General features: G+C 36.9%; 1 protein-coding gene across 1 annotated transcript in view; it reads right to left on the minus strand.

Moving 5' to 3' along the window:
- Positions 1 to 3,831: 3,831 nt before the first annotated feature.
- Positions 3,832 to 19,585, minus strand: part of CHIC2 (cysteine rich hydrophobic domain 2) — a 42,671-nt gene continuing 26,917 nt past the window's right edge. Inside the window, exons 4-6 of the mRNA XM_020792521.3 lie at positions 16,401 to 16,457; positions 16,172 to 16,231; positions 3,832 to 11,671 (exon numbers count right to left, since the gene is read on the minus strand). Of these exons, the coding sequence (XP_020648180.1) occupies positions 11,621 to 11,671; positions 16,172 to 16,231; positions 16,401 to 16,457 (168 nt within the window). The 3' untranslated portion in view covers positions 3,832 to 11,620. The remainder of the gene's footprint in view (positions 11,672 to 16,171; positions 16,232 to 16,400; positions 16,458 to 19,585) is intronic.

The following is a 19,585-nucleotide window of genomic DNA, read 5'->3' on the forward strand; positions in this document are numbered from 1 at the left end:
CGGCGGCTCTCAAAATGGCTCTCTGCTGTTTTGCTGACCTAATTTCGCAAGACAGGGAGTGGAAAATGGCCACCCTATGGAGGATCTTCGCTGAACGATCAGGTATTTCCCCATTGGAACTCACTGACCAGTTTTCAATGCATTTCAATGGGTTTTTTTTTCCACTTGACAACAATTTCGCTCAACAGCGATTTTGCTGGAACGCATTATCGTCATCAAGCGGGGCACCACTGTAGTTGCATTAGGGATTACGATTCTGTTCAGCTGTGCTGAGCTTACAGAATACCTACATCTAATTCTTTATTTTCTCATACCATTTTGTAACTTTTCATTTGTGTCCAGATGCCAGTCTCTGGATTACCATGTTGAATGTGTTCCACCACTTTTTCTTTGTGAATATGTTTAGTTCTTCTTAGAACTAATCCAGCCTGTAATGCCTGATACTAGGTGCACAGTAACAGAGAACCTCCCAACTAAAAAAGGCTGGGAGACCTTTGTTATTCCCCCTACTTTTTAAAATCAGACTTCCTAGATCCAAGGAAAAGGCCAGATCCCACCACAGAATCCCTCCCATCTGTTGGCAAGTTGAGACTCATCTGCGTTGAAGTGGGGGAGGTGGAGGTAGTGACAGCAACTGAATTTAAGGTTTTTTGTTTTAATTTAAGGTTTTTTGTTTTCAAGAAGCTGGGTGGGGAAAGAAGCTTTGCAGCTATCCTATTTTACTTTTGGTGAAAGTCCAAAATGAAGAACTGTGTGGTTTTACACATGTAAACCACTTAAATACTGGCAGAAATCCTGTTGCTTTGTTACAATTGCAGAAGGCAAACAGCATAGTCATTCTAACTGGAAATTGATTATTTTCTTCTGGGATTCTCAGAGGTGGGTGCACCTGTTGGCTTTGTGTATGCTCCAGAATCAATGGGATTACTTGCCAGATGGAAACCACTGAAAGATATACCGTTTGCCTTTTATAAAAAAGCAACAGGGTTTCAGTCACACAATCTTGTAACATCCTGGTTTTATTTATTATATCTTATAATAACAACAATATTAGATCTAGAATGTCCTGCTATCCATGCACTCAACCTGGCCAGTGGGAAGGGACTACAGGAGTTGCGAAGACAAATACTATGAAGTACCAAACCCACCCCTACAGTACAAGCAAGGAGGCTCATCGGTTGCTCCACCATTTGAAGAACCTTCAAATAAATAAAAAAAAATAGGACTAAAAACATCACCATTGACTAGTATTAAGCCACTTAGCAATGAACACACAATGATAACAGGTAGAACAAACATTTTATTTGCCCATCTACCCAGTATGCCAGTATCTGTATTGATATGCACATGTGTTCTCAGTACCTGAGATTTAGTTGCTTTTCCATTCTGGAAGATGAGCTCCATCCAGCACAACCTGGTCTCTTCATATCCACACACAATATTCATTTTGTATCTCCTAATGAACTCACCTATGTTAAGCTGGATGTTCAGTACCAGAAAAATCTTTGAGGAAGAAAGTTTAGAATCCCAATGCTCCCCTCCCAGCCTTCTTTCCCAAGAAGGAAGAGTCTTCGGCTCACAATTTGACCAGTGCTTTGTGATTGCCTGTATTAAATCAATGAGGTAATCCATAGAAAGCTGGGGCTCCAGAAAGTGGGTGGTCTTTGCAGATGGAGGTGCTCTCTCTCTGCGCCCACTGCATCTCCATTTGGCCCAAGCCAGTTCCTGCAGCTGGAGCGAAGGCAGGCCGCAGACTGTCCCCGGCACATTTCTTCATTTCTCACTTGAGTGCTCTTCTTTAGCCGCTTTTCAACTGACCACTTTATATCGGCTTCATTACACCACCGCTCCATTTGTCATGTAAATTGGAAAACTCAGGGAAGTTTTTCTTTTGGCCTTGTCTACGGAAGAATACCGAGAGGTATTCAAAACGTATTAACACAAATCAATGGCCCCAATAAAAGCAAGATCTCCTTAGCAACATAATCTTGATTGCAAAGGGAGAACTGAGAGCATTTAGCAGAACAGTGGTCCGCATGGAATACGCATTTGTCTGGAAGAATGCGGCACAAAGCCTAAAAGAGAGATGCTGAAAAAATCCAAAATTAACTCACACTGAACAGTTACTCTTTTTTTTCAGAAGCGCACAATTGGCTACATTAAATCTATCATGGGCTTTTCTGCTCAGAAACATTGTATCATACCGCTTTGCAAACTGAAATTACAACACCCTGCATGCTTCAGAGTAGCTCCTGGGTGTTTTTTTAATTACACATATAAAGAGGCTCTTAGTATTTTTCCCCCTCATAGAAAGTAGCTAAAAGGACTCCTAAAAGGGGAAAGTGTTGCACAAAGATAGAAAGAGATTGTTCAAGGTCTTGTGTATAGTGCTGGGCAGGAACGGGAGTGCCGCACACTATGGCCCAGGTTTTCAGACATCATTGAAATTCCTGTAATAAAGGAAACTGCCTAACGTTTAAAAGTACTTTGAACAAAGTGAGAAGCATTCAAAGATGCAGTGTTTTACATATTAAACAGGAGGTAAAGCATCATCACTTTCACTGAATTCTGTGTAAGTAGATTGGATTTTTCTTTTGATGAAACACCTAAACTGTAAATTTTGTCTATACATGCTAGTAAGATAAAAATTGTAAAACCTATGTGCTTATCTACAGTAAGGAATCCGACCATGAATCAAAATATAGACTAAACTCTTAACATTAGATGTAGATAAATGTTTGCAGAACACTGCTATCCAAAATAATTTTTCTAAGAGTCACACCAGAGGCCTTCCAGCTTTAGGGAACATAAACCTCATATTGTGGAGAACAACAGAAAACTCTCTTCAAAGGACAGGAAGCCATCTCAAGGCCATCCCACCAAGCCAGAAGGTTCCCATTGGTATTTTCAGGACATACATCAATAGCATATTTCTCCTGATTTTTTAAAAAATGTTTTAAATCTAAAAGCTATTTACAGCACATGCATGACTAGTCATGTCAACCCTATACTGATCCACCAGGTCTTATAAGCACTAGTCTGGCTCAACAGATTGAAGCATCTGGGAGTTCAAATCTCCAATGTGTCTCCTGGGAGAAGGGCCAACTGAGCTCACCTGGTGCTTGAGTGGTGGACAGTTACATACTCTGCCACCTGCGTGGCTTTGGGCAAGCTGTACAACCCCAGCACATCATGAAAAGGAGGGACTAGTAAACCATTTCTGAACCCTTTTTATCTAGAAAACCCTGTGTGGATCATTGCAAGCCAGAATTGACTTGATGGATAGCTCTGTGGCTAACAGCTATGCTAAGCTATGGTTCATAGTAGTTGTCTATTATTTTATTCTCAGAAAACTAAGTATAAGATTGCAGGTTCTTTGTTGAACACAGTGAAACCAGAGAAGGATCATAGTTCATAAAATTTGCTTTTTGCATGCTAAAGGTCCTAAGTCCAACCCCTGGGATCTCTCAGTATGTCTAGAGAAGACTTTACTGAAGTCCTGCAGAATTTCAGACAGTGTAAATCAGCCTTTAACTGTCTGAAACAGCCCAGATGTTTTAGATTTGCCATCAACTCTGGCCAATGCTGTGCTAAGCTAAGGCTGACAGTAGTTGTCCATAATATCTGAGGGCACTGGGTTGGAAAAGGCTTATTCAAATAACACTGGACTAGTGATCTGACAGTGTAAGAGGACCCATTTTATCTTTCCAAAGAAATCAGACTGTTAACTGAACACATTCTGCTGGCATGATACAGAAGGATTGTTTATATAAAAAATCTACCTGTGTTTATCCACATTTAATTTGGAAAGGAAAACAAGTCTTGAGAAAATAGCTTCACAATTTTATTGAATTGTAACACATACAATTTAGGAAATTTTCTAGAGAGACTTCCAAGTGGAATACATTCTAAAGCTGGGTCAAGTCAGGAAAACATGGTCACTTAGAAAAAGTTGTGGAGTTTGGCTCAGTGAACTAATTTAAAGCAATCATAGTAGATGTGGTTAAGTACACACATGCATATTTGCTTAAAAACACAAATCTCCACACCCCTTCCTCTTTGCTTACAACCTCCACATGTATTACTATAACTGAACTATGTTCCATTTAATATGTTGATTTTAAAATATATTGATAGGCGGGGGGGATGTTACATCAGCAAATGTTCTTATGATGATTAAAGGTCAATAGCTTAATCTTTTTATTAGGTTTATATATAATGGCAAACAGAAATGTTTCTTTTTAAAGTAGAACTGATATTCACCCTTCCACAATGCTAATCTAGCCATTAATTAGAGCAGCATAATTATTTTAGTAAGCTGAATAATGTCACTATTTCATATCTACTTTCTGATATGGTATAACAGATTAATAGGATTTTAACAAATACAATGCAATGCACCCTGCATGTCAGTCATATAGAAGAATCAACTGGGTTACATACAATGATGACAAAGAAAAAGGCCATGAGTTCACAGGGCTCCCATTGGCTGGATATGAAAAGGCTAAACACCATGGCCAGGATCCAAAAAATCTATTTCAGGCATGCCCCAGGCTCTGCTGTGCCCCACATGTGCTTTTTAAAATAATGTTCTATGTGAATAGCAGACCACCATGCTGTATAACAGTTTTTGAAACTTCCCTTACTTGCAAATGTGTCTTGCCATCTAGTATGGGGTAGCGCTGTCTGTAAAACCCCTTAAATACACAGAACTAGTTACATGGTTCTTTGGATTACACTTACAAAAACACAGAATCTTCTATCTTAAAACAACTGTTGAGATGAAAAAATGAATTGCATGCTGACCCATATTTTTCTCTATCACAGAAAATGGGTGCTACCTGGAAAAGTTTAGATTCATGCTCAAATCCCCTTGAAGTCCAAAAATTAAGCATAACATGCAACAACCAAATCTATGCTTGTTTTCTTAAAGATAAATTCCACACAGGAAAGAAGACCATTGTTCTATCAGGTTTACTTCTGATTAACTAGATTGTCACTGGGGTGTTAGTATGACAGGACTGTTTATAATTTTATCCAGTTGATATCAATATAGCCTACTAGAACTAACTAATGTCAATTGAGTGGTAGTACACAGAACTGTGGAGTGGGAAAGAACTGAGCAGAAGGGCAAACATGAAGAACAACGTATTCACAAAGGCTTTCACAGCTGGGATCTAATGGTTGTTGTGGGTTTTTCAGGCTCTTTGGACGTGTTCTGAAGGTTGTTCTTCCTAACGTTTCGCCAATCTCTGTGGCCGACACAGAGTGCTGTCCTCTGAAGATGCCAGCCACAGAGACAACCTTCAGAACATGGCCAAAGAGCCCGAGAAACCCACAACAACCATGAAGAACAACCACTGTGAAAACTGGAATTCTCTTCTGCTCCGATTCTGTACACTCATCTTGTCTATCATGCAGGTTAACACACATTTTCTTCCAAATGTTTTAAAGAGCACTTTCTGCAAGGTGACAGAGACACTTTATATGTCATCCTTCCCATGGAAAGCAGCCTCTCTTATTTTCATGTTCAGTGGCCTCATCATCTGACAAGCCACTGCATGAATTATTACAAAATAAAGTCTCCTGTCCCAGTTCACATCAATAGCAGCTGTCAGTGGAGGAATTTACTAATTGATAGTCTCAGGCCCTACAGTTCGTTGTACTAAATGTTAGCAGTAGAAGATAGACAAACTATTAAAAGAATGATGATCTACACATGTAACATCTAGATCACTATGTGTTAAATACTACTGTTTGGACTGAAGATGATCAATAATTTCCCATACTTCCAAAACCATGCTAAATATTAGCGGCTTGCAAAATCACTGTAACATTTCTGTTCTACTGGCTGAAGTGACACATATGCTTTGCTACCACATAGTATATCAGTTGTAAAACCCACTCTAAACTGCCATAGGCTATATCCCAGTAATCCTATTGTGAAGACACCAATCATAGTAGTGTGCAGTATAAACCTATGGATGCATTATGTTAAGCACATGGTTCTTAACTATGGAACAATCCAGGAATCACATTTCTCAATCATAACGTTCAATTGGTATAGGCAACTTATTTAAACGTAACTGAAAATATACCTATTTAAATAAAAATTCAAATTCAAATTTGAAATGAAAACTAAACATGGAGTTCTTATGATACCATGCCAGTATGTTCAATATGTTTAAACAGATCACCAGTTATTTTTCTTTTTTTAAAAAAATGAAGCTATAAATTGAAGTGTGCTAAATGTGAAATTAGTATGTAGAGGTGGCTGAGAGTATACCAAGGCTGTGAATATAGCACACAAACAAATTAAGGAAATGCTGTCCTATCCCTTGTACTAAAAGTAAGGCATTTCCTTGAAGCAACCAAGGAATCATGCACTGGATTTAAATTCTGATTATCTCATCTGATAGAAATAATCTAGACAAAGTTTCCACTTTAGAATTTTTGGAAGATATTTAAGGATTAATTATTGTATGTAATTATTATATATTTTTTAAAACGAGACAGGTGCATAATTTAAAAGTGTACATGTGTTTTAATGTAATTTATCAACTCTGAGATGTCATGCTACAGGAGGTACCCACTCAGTTTCAGATGGAGAAATAGTACTTCTTTCGTTTTAGGACTGAATCATAAAGATAGAGATGGACATGCTCAAGAATCAAAATGCATGCAAGAATTTGAACTCCTTACCAATGTACATTCATTTAACCTTAAGACAACTATCATTGTATATTTGAAGAGCTCTGTTAATTCTTAATTTGAGCAGGAAAATTTTTTTCTTCTGCTGTCAAAAGTTTACAGTGCAATTCCATGCTTGCTCAATTTGAAACCAGTTCTATTGTGTTCAGTGAAGCACACATCATAGTTAAGTGTGTTTAGTATTATAGCCTTAAACTTTTGGAAATTATAAAAAAACTCATTAAGCACACATGTCCTGTGTGATAAAACAGGTTTATGTTCAGGGGGAAAAATCATTAGCCATGCAGAGTGCCCTGCCAGGTGTGTGATCTATCAATTTTTTTCTCCCTCCCTAAAACTGCAAAAACAGAAGTTGTCAATTATCTGGTATGCTATGTCCAGTTTGTTTTGCCTTAAAGACCATTGAATGAACAACTGTGGGACTAGTCAATGTAGATCTGTAGATTTCGAGCAGGGTTGGAAAAAGTGTATTCCTCCAGATGACATTGGACTGCAATTACCACTCCTTACTATCAGCTAATTTGTAGCATGTTTAGATTTGCAGCATGTTCAGAAAATATTCCAGCTCTGACAAGTGTTTATCCAGTAGTCTATTTGCCTAAGCAATATAAGAACGTGGATTATATATGTCGTTTACAAGTGCATAGCTTATTTTCAGTATAAAGTTCTATGTGATTTCTATGTTCACAAAGGAAGAACTGCAATCTCATACGAGAGCCCTCCTCACAAATTATGGTGCTCATGGAAGGATAACACTAATATGAACTTCAGAATTCACACTGAAGTGATATCTTTACTATGCTAACCAAAGGGGCACAATGTAGTATGCAAGCTGTTCATCGGGCAGTACATCAAATGTAAATGGGAAGAAGAAGAAAATCTACCCTGATGAAGAGATTGTATTAACAAAAGCTTGCACACTTATTTTTTTTTTTAAAGTTTGGCATAATAAAGATATCACAGCAGTACAGATTTTGGAACTGATTTTGACCAACAGAATTAACCCTGCTTTTGTTGGTGACTCAGATGACTTATCCATTCTATGAAGCCACCCAACAGAGATGTCTCCCTCACTGTGGAACTGTCTCGGTGTGAGAGACAGATTAGAATAACTATGCTGGCTGGAACTGGTGGGAAGGCTGCAACATATTATCTGAAGAGAAAGGTTAACTAAAATTGGCAGATAATATTGAAGTAGTTCTCACCTGTGTTGGTTAAAGGCTGAAATCCTGTTCAATAACTGCCCCCCATGTAAAGCTGCTAACATCATAAGTCACAGTGATTTTTTTCGGAAATAAAATATTTTCAATTTCTCCCTGAAGGTCCCCAAGACCGTTATGGATTTTTTTCCACTATCTGGAAGCCATTTGGGACTCTTGAGATAAGAGTGAATGTTTAATTGCTGAAAAACACTGCTGCCAGGATGACTTTACTGGTAGCATTGATTTTCAGTAATTAAAGATCCTGCTGCCTGTCCTAAAGCTTCCCATAGCATTCCACAAGAGTCTCAGGATCTTTGGGGGACAAAATAGAAATGTTTTATTTCTGAAAAATTACTGTGACTGATGATGTCATCAGCCTTACGTGGTGTAAGTTACAGAACAGGATTTCAGCCACTATTTAGTCTGACCTCTGCTTATACACACATTTGGATAATTTTGATTATCAATCCTACTGCAATCAAGATGTAAAATAACCAATGTGATGTTTATCCTAAGCAAAAAACTTTGTGACATAGAACAAAATGTCAGAGAATTCTGAGGTATTAACTGACTTCAAAATTCAGAATTCTGAGATGCTACCAATTCCAGAATTCAGTCTCTTTTGCAGTAATTTAAACACACAGGAGTTCCAAAATGTAGACAGAATTTTTACAAATGCAAAGGAATACCTATTTGTTTCAACTCACATGAAAATCCGATACATGAGAAGGACATACATGGGAAGATATATTGTCATAAAAGTGAATTTTAAAAAAAGCCCCAGAAATCTAGGAGCCAGATTGGCTCTGGCTATAAGAATTCTTGTTAGTGAAACAATATTGATGAGGGATGTTTTTTTTTTTCATTTTGTTTATCATCATAATCAGTCAAGGCCACATTTCAGCACAGGATTAGGCACAAATAAGCTCACTAGAATCAATATAATCAATATACATAAACACACTGTGTTGGATTGTGGCCCCCATTTTTATTACAACTATGTACTTCAAACAGGCCAATGTTTTAAAATACATTACAGATGAATATTCATAGGTAAGGGGCAAAATAATTTATACTTTCCTTATTCAAAGAAAACCAGACTATGGACAGAAGTTATTTTTCAGTTCTTAATGAACAAAATTCCTGAAATCCAGTTGACACAACTATGTGGGTGTAAATGGCAATGACATATTCAGCCCATAACTTTTTAATACAATTCAACTGAATCAAAAGTTTCCTTTACCACCACCACCCCTCAAGTCCCAAGGCTCCTCAAAAATCACTTTAGATCCAGGGAAGATTTCAGGAGCCTTGGGATTGGGGTGGGGGCTTTAACAACAGAAATTTGCCTCTGGATCACCAGCAACAACAATCCAGTGTGACTTTCATATTACAGGCTTTCTTCACAACGCAAGACTCCTCAGGGTTTTCCCAGATCAAAAGGGATCCTTTGGGAGCCTCAGAACTCGGGGTGGGGGACAGGAAGCTTTCAATTAAATTAAAAGGTAACATTATGGGCTGATGACATCACTGCTATTTATGAGGATGCAGCTGTGCCAACTGAATTTGAGTCAACATACTTTTCAACATCCAAAACTGACCAAAATGGAATATAGGCTTTGGACAACAAAACTAATGATGCATATAATTCTCTCCCACTGAATTCAATGGGGCTTAGAAAAATGCCCACCTTTGGCTAGTTATACTCAAGTTTGATAGTTAAATGTAAAGTTAGGGAAAAACTTTATGTTGTGATATGCAAAGAGAAGTTAGATAAATGGTCATTTCTAGAAACTCAGGTCCATTGCAAAGCATGTGTAACATTCTAGTAAAGATTCACTAGGAATAATAAATATTGGCAAATATGCAATAAATTTAACTGTATAATAATGACAGTAAAGTGAAACTTGCATTTAAAAGAAGAAAAAAAATGGTATTCTTGCATTGGGGTGAACTTTTCATTAATACAATTAAGCAGGTTGCATGTGTTGGCTATTCACATTATTGCTCTGCTACATGAAGAACAGGCCCTTAACATATGTTACAGTTCATGTACATTAAAATTCAGAAAACAAGGTTCAGAAATACCTGTATTAACTAAGCATAGAACATAATACATGAAGATATGCACAGCCAAGAAACTATGAACTGGCCTGGCCTAAGTATATTATTATATATCCATATTTTAAAAATGCTTTCTTGTGCAAACAGTAAAAACAAGAAACTGAAACCTAGCTATGTAAACATTAAAAAGAAAATAAATGGAAGCTGGGATGCAATAAGTATTTATCCAAAACATTCAGTAAGCTATTAAGTTAAATGACCAATGTTTGATTTATACATCTGATACACAGATGTAAAAAAACCCCAAGATATTAACATATCCATAGCCCTGGGTATAATTTATTCATGTTTTACATACAAATGCTCCACACCAAAGGAAAATAAAAATGAGAAATGAGAAAGTTATTTGTACCCAAGTCCCACTGAAATTAAAGGGACACAACTAACTTGGACCATTGATTTTACTGGGACTTAAGAACACCTAATTTTATATGGACTGGAGCCAACCACTGTAACACTTAAAAACTTAAACTAATGAAGCATTTATTTAACAAACATATTTATGACAATTCTGCATCTTGTGTACTATTAGATCTGGTAAACAAAAACAGTAAAGCTGTTACATTTCATCAGCCACAATACACATGGACACTCACACGCATATGCACTCTCAGTCATTCTTGCACACTTGCACACCAATGGAGTTGGTACAAATATTGGTCTATTTTTGCCCCCTACCATGGTTAAGAGACTAGGAGAGGGTTGTGGGATCATGTTACATCTCATCCCACCCCAGTCACTCTCTTAGTCATGTAACTGAGCATTGTTATATGTGAACCAGCCCTCAGAGAAATACTAGGGATTTTTATGATCCTGAGCAATATTAACCATTGGAAACATGCAGGTGTACCACTGACTCTACCAGTGGAATAATACCAATCCAATTTCAAGTTTGGTGGGGAAGAACATCTTCAAATCAGACAGGTTTTCTTTATAAAACAGGAAAATGTGTAAAAGATAACCAATATTTGGGTTTCAAGGAAGGGATCGCAAAATGCTACCTGTTATTCCCACAGGTGGCTTATTACTTGCATTACAATGGAGGCAAAGGGGCAAAAAAGACCAATATATACAAATATGCCACTGGGAAAATAGGCAGAGATTCAGAGAAGATGCAAGTGACTTCCAAATTTTATAATGTACAGATGCAAACTGTGGGGATTTAAAATACCTTCTTACTTATAGCCAGTTTTGGTTGTATGTTTATAGCTACATATCTGTGTGTGTGTTTCTGTATGTGTACAAAGCACACATTGATATATGTACTTCTACATATATATCAATACATCTAAAGAAATAGATATAGATATATATGACATGACCCTAGAAAATCAGAACTGATCAACAACAGGAGACAGGTAATAACTTAAATTGCATTATCATTTGCCTGAAATGACATCTGCAACATTTGACAAAATGCACTTTGAACATGCCGTTACCAAAAAAGAGAGAAGGAAAACATATGAATGAAGAACACCACAATATTCTGTAGAACCAATGCTGTATCACCACCAGGAGAGCACCAAGCAAGGCACCATTGGAAAAAGACAACATACTCGGGAAGTCTCTAAGGAAAACAAATGCTAATCTGGTCGAAAAATGGGTGTCTTTGGTAAAAATTCTATAAGAATGACCTGTGCAAACGAGAGAAAAGAAAATAGACATTTGGTCAATTACTGATAGCAATGACAACTTTTCAAAAACTCAGCAATCTCCCTAAAATCCAAGGTAAAAAGTAACTGTGGCTGGATCCCAAACAAGCATTCTATGAATATTTGAGGGCTTATAAGTACCCAGATGTGTCTTTCCTTGCTTTGAGCCTAAGCAAGCTGAACAAAAAGATGCCTCACTTCCCTACCAATCTAGGTACCGAAGCTGACCAGATCAGTAGTTCAATCTTACTTCATCACTGGTAGCAGGACACTATCCCTCACTGCACTCAAGAGCAAGAGGATACGTTGGATGGCAAAGTGTGGGTCACGTGGCATATCCAACTCTGTCCTCCATCGTCACCTTGCTGCTGCCCTCTATTCTCCCAGCTTGTGGAAACATTTCCGTTTATCTAAAGGGAGGACTGTTCCTTCCAAAAAGGTAACAACCATCTATCTCCAAAAGCAGAGCAGGCAGCTTTGGCATACTTGGGGACAATGTAGTGGTCTGTGCTTCTGCCCAAGCCCAAAGTGATCAGAAGATCACTTCTGGTTGCAGGGTCAGAAAGGGCCCCTCTACACACACATACTAAGACAAGCCCCTGAGGCTTTGGAGAACAAGACAGGAAGAGGTACAGTATATATAGTCTGTAAGCCACATGCTGGCCCTCAACTCTTAAAAGAAAATGTTGTATAATGAAGAGCAACTCAACATCAAGTCTGTTAGAACTCAAGTTATAATTAAACCAAATATTAAATTTCAACACTTTAAGACTATTTTCATCCCTAGGCCCACCCTGCTTTTTCCTCCTGCATTGATGGGTTGCTATTTTCATAGTACACTAATACCCCATTTAATGCTTAGGATACATTGCAAGGAAATGGAGGACTAACTGAATCAGTGTTAAATGGAACAGTTTTATACTTTGCCTTATTGGGTAAGATATTCTCCATTTCACCCTTGATGGTCTCATCAACAGTTGCAAACATTTAGTATAAATATGTATACAGATACATGTGTATCAGCTAGGCAGAGAGAAAGCCGAGGACTGTTTCCACTACAGTAACAAGAACAGAAATTTGTTCACCTCTTGGGTGGGCTATCATTTCCAATGGAGGTGGAGTTTAATCGAGAAAGTGGCAGGGCAAGATTTTGTAATGGCAGCTGCTGCTACGGTATTTGCAGCAATGTGGTATCTACACGAGAGGAACATGCATCCTCCAAGTACAATAACAAAAATAGAAACAGAGCTTGATTCTCTCCTCTGGTCATCATCTGAGTGGCTCGATCACATTCATTTTTATGGGGCAGAAGACTCCATGATAACCACTTTCTGGTAACAGAATTATGGTGGAAAGGCCCAGGCTTAATTTTTGTTCTCATTACAAACTGGAACAGAATCCTCTGATTTCTCCCTCTGACTACATGATATACATATACTGTACATACAGTATACACACCACAAAATTAGCACCCCAGCCCATGCACTGTAGCAAATAAGTGCTATATGGGGGCAGCATTATGTAGAGTATTATTGTAAAATGTTTCTGACATAAACACAGCACGTTGTTCTGAGTTTAAGCTTAGTAATGCAGGAAGGTGACAAGTACAAAAAGTGGTAAAAGAGTCCCAAATACAACTTACTCAGTTTTCTACTCTTTTAAAAAGAAGCTTGTGAGAATAGTGGGAGAGGAATTATATTATAAATGCATCTCTCACATACAGACGGTTTTCCTTCTAAATTATTGTATGGGTAAAACTTTACACACTACTTAAATATGGTTGTGACATCAATTAAAACTGATGTTTAGCAAGGCAAGAAAACTGTCTTCCTAAGAAGGCAAAATGAAGAGTTTATTCCATTTAGGAACAGAGGAAGCTGCCTTATAGTGGCTTTATAGACCTATCCTATCAACTCCAATTAATAAAAGTTCTGCAAGATTTTATGCAGGATTCTTCCCTAACCTGGAAATCAGACCATTGTGGTCTCTCACACAAGCACTAGCCAGGCCTGGTCATTTAGCTTCCAAGATAGGATCAGTAGGTTTAGCATAGTAACTATCCCGGTCTATTCCACCTCACAAGTTTACCCCATCTCCTAATGCTTGAAATTAAAAGACATTAGCTGAAATTCAGTACTGAATCACAACTAAAGTAGACAGTGGAACTTACAAAAGAGTTTACTAACCAGATCCACACTGATTCAATGAGACTACTCTGGTTGTGACTTACTACTGAGTTTCAGCCAATGTGGGATATATACCGTACTTTTATAATAGGAGAGAGTTCCTGTAAATCTCTTGCCTGATTAAACCATTTATACTTTGTAACATTGCCAAAGGTTAATACTTTGCTAGTTCTGAGGCTACACATATATTGTTACATATCTCAGAATAAATTGCAGAACTACAAATATGTCAAGCAGTGATCAAATACATAACAACCTAAATAATTTTGCCTAGATACACTAATGTAGCACAAATAGCTTAACTTTTCGGAGGGAAATTGCCCTAAATTAAGAAACCAACTTAGATATTATCAGTTGCACACTTGGGCAATCTATATAGCTATGCAAGAGATTTTGGCCACTGCATCAAAACAGAGTTCAAATCAAATTCAATGCATCAATGCAGAAAGACATCTAGCTAAAAATCCAAATGTTTGTGTGAATTATGGTAGAAAATAAAGTAGACTTGTTATATCAGCACTAAAGTATTACTGATAGACTGTGTCTACTCCAATCAGGACTTGTAACTGGATTTTGCCCAATATATTGGATCCAAATGCCATCTTTTATAATTGGAAAGAGCTTCTTGTGACAAAAATTTCTGTTATGAGAAAGTGACTTTTGGTTGTAGAACAATGGGACTACTATCAGCTAAATATGCAAAGTGTGTAGCCGAACGTGCAAAACATGTAAACACACAAATGTTACGGTCCAATACCAAGTTAGCTCACATATTCACTAAGCATGTAATAATAAACACCTACTAAATAGGATGTTGAATTTAAACAGAAATTGTAAAACTTTACATTATTATATTAGGCTTGAAGACTACTATCTCAACTTATTTTCACCTGAACTCCTTGATGGAAAATGATAATTTTAATTTGAACCTGAACTCCTTGATGGAAAAGATAATTTTAATTTGAATGAGTCTCCATGTAAGTATGTTGAAGAGCATGTCCTTTACATGTAACTGGGTTTTAAAATGCCTGAAGCATTTCATAATTTAAATCCAGAATTTAATTCTTTGTATAAGCCAATCAAAAAAATTGTGTCAAGTTTCTTTTCCTGCTTCTTATTATTACAACATTATCATGTCTCTGATTATAAATTAAGATGTTCACTATAATAGAGGACCATAAATTAACATGCTAAGTACAATAGATTTAAAAAAGAATAGAGATATTTGGGAGGAGGAAAGCATTTTAGTATGCCTTTTATGTTTTATGGTAGATATTGGTCTTAGTATTTCCTTTTTCTCCAGTGCTAGCATAAAAGATGATTTTAAGATAATTTGTAACTAAGCACTGTTTTAAATCAGTTCTCTAACACATAGCTGATAATGCACGTATTGTGTTAAACAATGGAGGAGACACATAATTAAAGGGCATGGATATATTAAAATAGCTACAGATAGATACTTGTGGGGATGAGGATTAGTCCTAATTTGTTAACCACTACTTGTACATTTTATGATACTTGGAATATTTTACAATGGTGCATTTGTTTTAAAACAGATAAATATTCAGATACATTCCCAAGACTACCCCCTCAATTTTAAAAGTAAAATAAAATAGGATCGTAAAATTTGATTGCTGAAACGGGTGCAATCAGGGAGGGAAGTTAAGAAAGACAGTAACATCCTGGAAAGACTCCTAACAATATGCAAACTTCATATTCTGTACAAACTTTGAAATACAGAATAGGAGCAAAAATCTGTACACATTTCCCCTCCTTTCTTACTATTAAAGTTTTTAAAACATTACACTGAGGCTAATAAAGCTCAAGTTACTTTCAAGACCGCAGAGGTATGGGGGCAGTTAAAATCTACAACATGTAAAGGTTTCCTAAGCTCCAGCAGTTTAGTTGAAAGGTCTCTTTCCATACACTGAGACTTGATTAGCATTATATAAAACAGCCCACATCTAACTCACTGCGTAACCAAAGTTGCAGTTTCTTTTTTATACAGCATCTGAAAATTTCACACTCGATCAACACACGTTCAACCTATTTTATCTTGGCAATTAATTTATTATTTTTCCAGGACACAGTGAAGCCTTGTTTTCAGGTCATTCATAACTTTATAAATCAGCCCTACACATGAAACCATACATCTGTGAACCGTAGAAAATCCTTGCCACTCAGGCGATTAAGTTCCTGACACCTTTGCTGATTAATAATCATGGAAAGAATAAGATCAGAAGCAAAATAAATGATCATTTAATAGAGAAACGCACAAAACAGCCCTTTAACTTACATATTCCATCATGTTATTCGATTCACATTTCCTTTTGCTTAGCCTCCAATGCAAGCACAGCTAGACAACAGGGAGAAAAAAGAGAAAGAAAAATGAGCTGTATTTTATCGCTGGCACAGAGACGAGCCCATTTGTCCACCTTTCATATTTTGCGTTCAACAAAAGCATCTGTTTCCATACTGTGCAATTCAGGCCCCAGCAGTACGAAGCTGCTCCCTGCGGCACTCACCTTGTGGTATAACCTATTGTTTTCCCATTCTAATAACTTCTCAATCGATCTTCGTGTCTGGAAGACAAATGAGAAAGAATTTACTCTTGAGTAGTTTTAGAAAAAAACTTTGTTTTGCAGCTGCCTTTGTGTGCAAAAGATGGGGGAAGGACAGAAAAGGTAAAGGACAGAGACTGAGTATCAGGTGGTCCAGCTGCACTATTAATTTTGTAGGACAAAGATTAGTTTTAATAAAAATATGTTAATGTTAACATAAAGCAACATTAACACATATTTAAATAGGAAACAAATATATGTGTATGTATGCACATGTGTAGGTTTTTCAAGTACATTCAGCTGTTTTTGTCAATAACACCCCTCAATGAACCAAGGTAGACCCACTGAAGTTGTTGAGGCAAAATCATTCCAAATTTAAGTAACCTGAAAAAATGAGTTGCGGACCCAAACATGGGGCAGATTCCATATCCAAAACACAACCCATATTATAACTATGATGTATACCAAGTGCTGTGCTGCTGTTTTCATAGGTTGAAGACCTAAATCTATGGCTGAGACATAAATTTATGTACCAGTTTATGCAGATATTCTGCAGAATATATTAAATCCCTATGTTGGTAAGGTTCCCTGAATAAAAATTCTCTAGTTTGAATGTGGATATTTAAATCTGCTGGCACTAAACCTGCCACTCTGAAGACACAATCAGTATTCTGATTCAGTTACATTAACATGCAAGAAATACATGCTGCTATTCATGTCACTTGACTGCCATATCATCCACTGCTCAGCAGTAAAATAGGATTTACTAGTCTTTATGAATAAGGGAATAAATCACAACACCAGGTGTTGAGATGAGACCAATGTTGCAGGTGCAAAGGCATGGATCACTGAGCCCTGTGGCAAATTCAACTTCGTACAGCTGCAACTTCCTTACAAGGCAAGAAGAAGCTGGGGGAGGGAGAAGGGGGAGGGAAGCATCTTGCACTTCAACTACAGCTAAACAAGCAATGCTACAAACTGCATGCTGGTACATCAGTCACAATTATAAAAAATACTTTAATTCCAATCTACTTACTAGAGTGCCAAAGGAAAAGGATATACAGTACCAAGGATTTCTCCTTAGTTCCAAGAGTTACAAGAGAAGAAACGATTACAGGACCATAAACCTAAACTGTGGCTACTTGAAAGAATAAATTCTATTAAGCTTGAATAATTATATGTTATTAAACCGATTACTAGTTTTAAAATCAAAGGGATTCCCAAGAACTTTGAGACACTTTTAATAGCAACAACTGCATTACTGCATTGTATTTTTAAAGTTCTGTTCCTTTTGGCTAATACTTTTTATTCTATTTTCTTAAAAACAGTGCCTGCCCTCTAACAATGATCGGCAGACCTCACTTGTTTCTTTGTAAAGATAGCCTTTTAGAGTCTGCTCTCCTTTTAAATGAAAATAGGGCAGCAGTTATGGTCACACTTTTGTTAATTTAGTTGCCAGTCAGCTCCAAATCAAAAGAAAATAAGGCTGCAGAGTGTAATTAACATTCAGTTCAGTCGTTTTGTCCCTTGTCTAGCCCCCTGAGCTTTGTTAAAATTGCCATCTGAATGCTGAAGGCTGTAGGGAAATCGATTTGATTCTAATCGCACCATGAAAAGAACATGATCTAACTGCTTTCAGCCCTCCGTAAATCTGTACTAGGTCTTTAGCACAATGCAACTTCCAATTTAAAAAGCACTGAATGTCTCGTCAATGACTTTGTGAAGAAAAAAGAACAAGGAGCAGACATAAAAATTCCAATAGTTGTTTAAGCATTAAAGCTCATTTGCATCACAGCAAACCTGAAAAGGGCTGACCTCTCAAACCGCCTCTCAGGTCTATGAAGTTGTAGCCTTGACAAGCTCACATTGACAGAGCTCATTGACTCTGAAAGGCTACTCTATCAATGGTGAAAAATGGCAATAGGTTCTACTTCGAGCAGGCATCTGCCTGCCCACCCGCTGCTAAACCAATGGCAAAACTGATTCAAAAATGTGAAGCTACCTTGTAATCTTCCTTGCCAGAACCTTTTAAATAATAGATTAATACTGCTGTACAATTTAAATTTCATTGCCTGTACAGAAGGGAAGGTGAAAAGATGGAAAAGAAATCGGCTTCCCAAATACTAGTACAATTAATACGCTTTACACTCTAAATAGGAAACTGAATACAGAAGACTTAATAGAACATTCTGAAGGAATCTCCTAAACTTTTTATAGAAAGAAATTTAACACATCATTACTGTTACTCTTATTGAAGGTAGGTTTTAAGTATGAATATGGGTAGAGCACAGATTTTTAAGTAAATATTAGCCAGCTTTAAAAAAGTAGTTTATTATTAAGCAGACACGCAAAGCACACAAACACAGACATGCTTTTTACTCTTTTATTTCAGTTTAATGAAACCTGAGCCCCAATGATCACAGTATATAAAATTCACATACGCCTCTTATTCTCATAAATTAGACTTACACATATAGATTGCAACATTTAAAGTTGCCTCAACTGACGACTCAAACGATGAATTAAAGTTTAAATGGAAGTACCTCTCAGTGTGGGGAAAAGATAAATTAAAGGGTATCATACAAGTCCATACTAGAACTTTCCTTCTCCTACTTTATAGGTGGGGGGGAAATAACTTGCATGTGCACTTAATTAATCAGTGCTCTTCACAGTTCAATGATTTTCAGTAAGGACTAGGTAAAGATACTCAGAACTCAAAATGAACTCTTGATCCAAGTGTAAAATTAGGATATCAACTTTGCTGATTCTTTAGCAATGGAAAACAGAAGACCTAGCAGCATACTTGCCAATAACAACAAAACACAAGGTAAGTGGAAAAGAGTGTACTAGGAAGATATAAAAAGGTAACAATAATAGCTATTTCTTCCTTCAAACTAATATTTAAACAAAAATAAACTGGAATATGAAAAAAAAATCTTATTAAGAAACTTAATGTGATTATTTATATAAGCTATCTTGAACAAATGGCAAGGCATAATGCCAATAAATAAAATACTGTGAGAAATGTGCTGCAAATTCAGCTTTATCTTATGTTAGGAAGTAAACTATGATGGGAAACAACTTTGCTGAGTTCAGTGGAACTAATTTCAAACCAAGCTGCACAGGACTGCAGAATTTTCTTTCTAATT

The sequence above is a fragment of the Pogona vitticeps genome, chromosome 5 (assembly GCF_051106095.1).
Source record: "Pogona vitticeps strain Pit_001003342236 chromosome 5, PviZW2.1, whole genome shotgun sequence".
Lineage (NCBI taxonomy): Eukaryota > Metazoa > Chordata > Lepidosauria > Squamata > Agamidae > Pogona > Pogona vitticeps.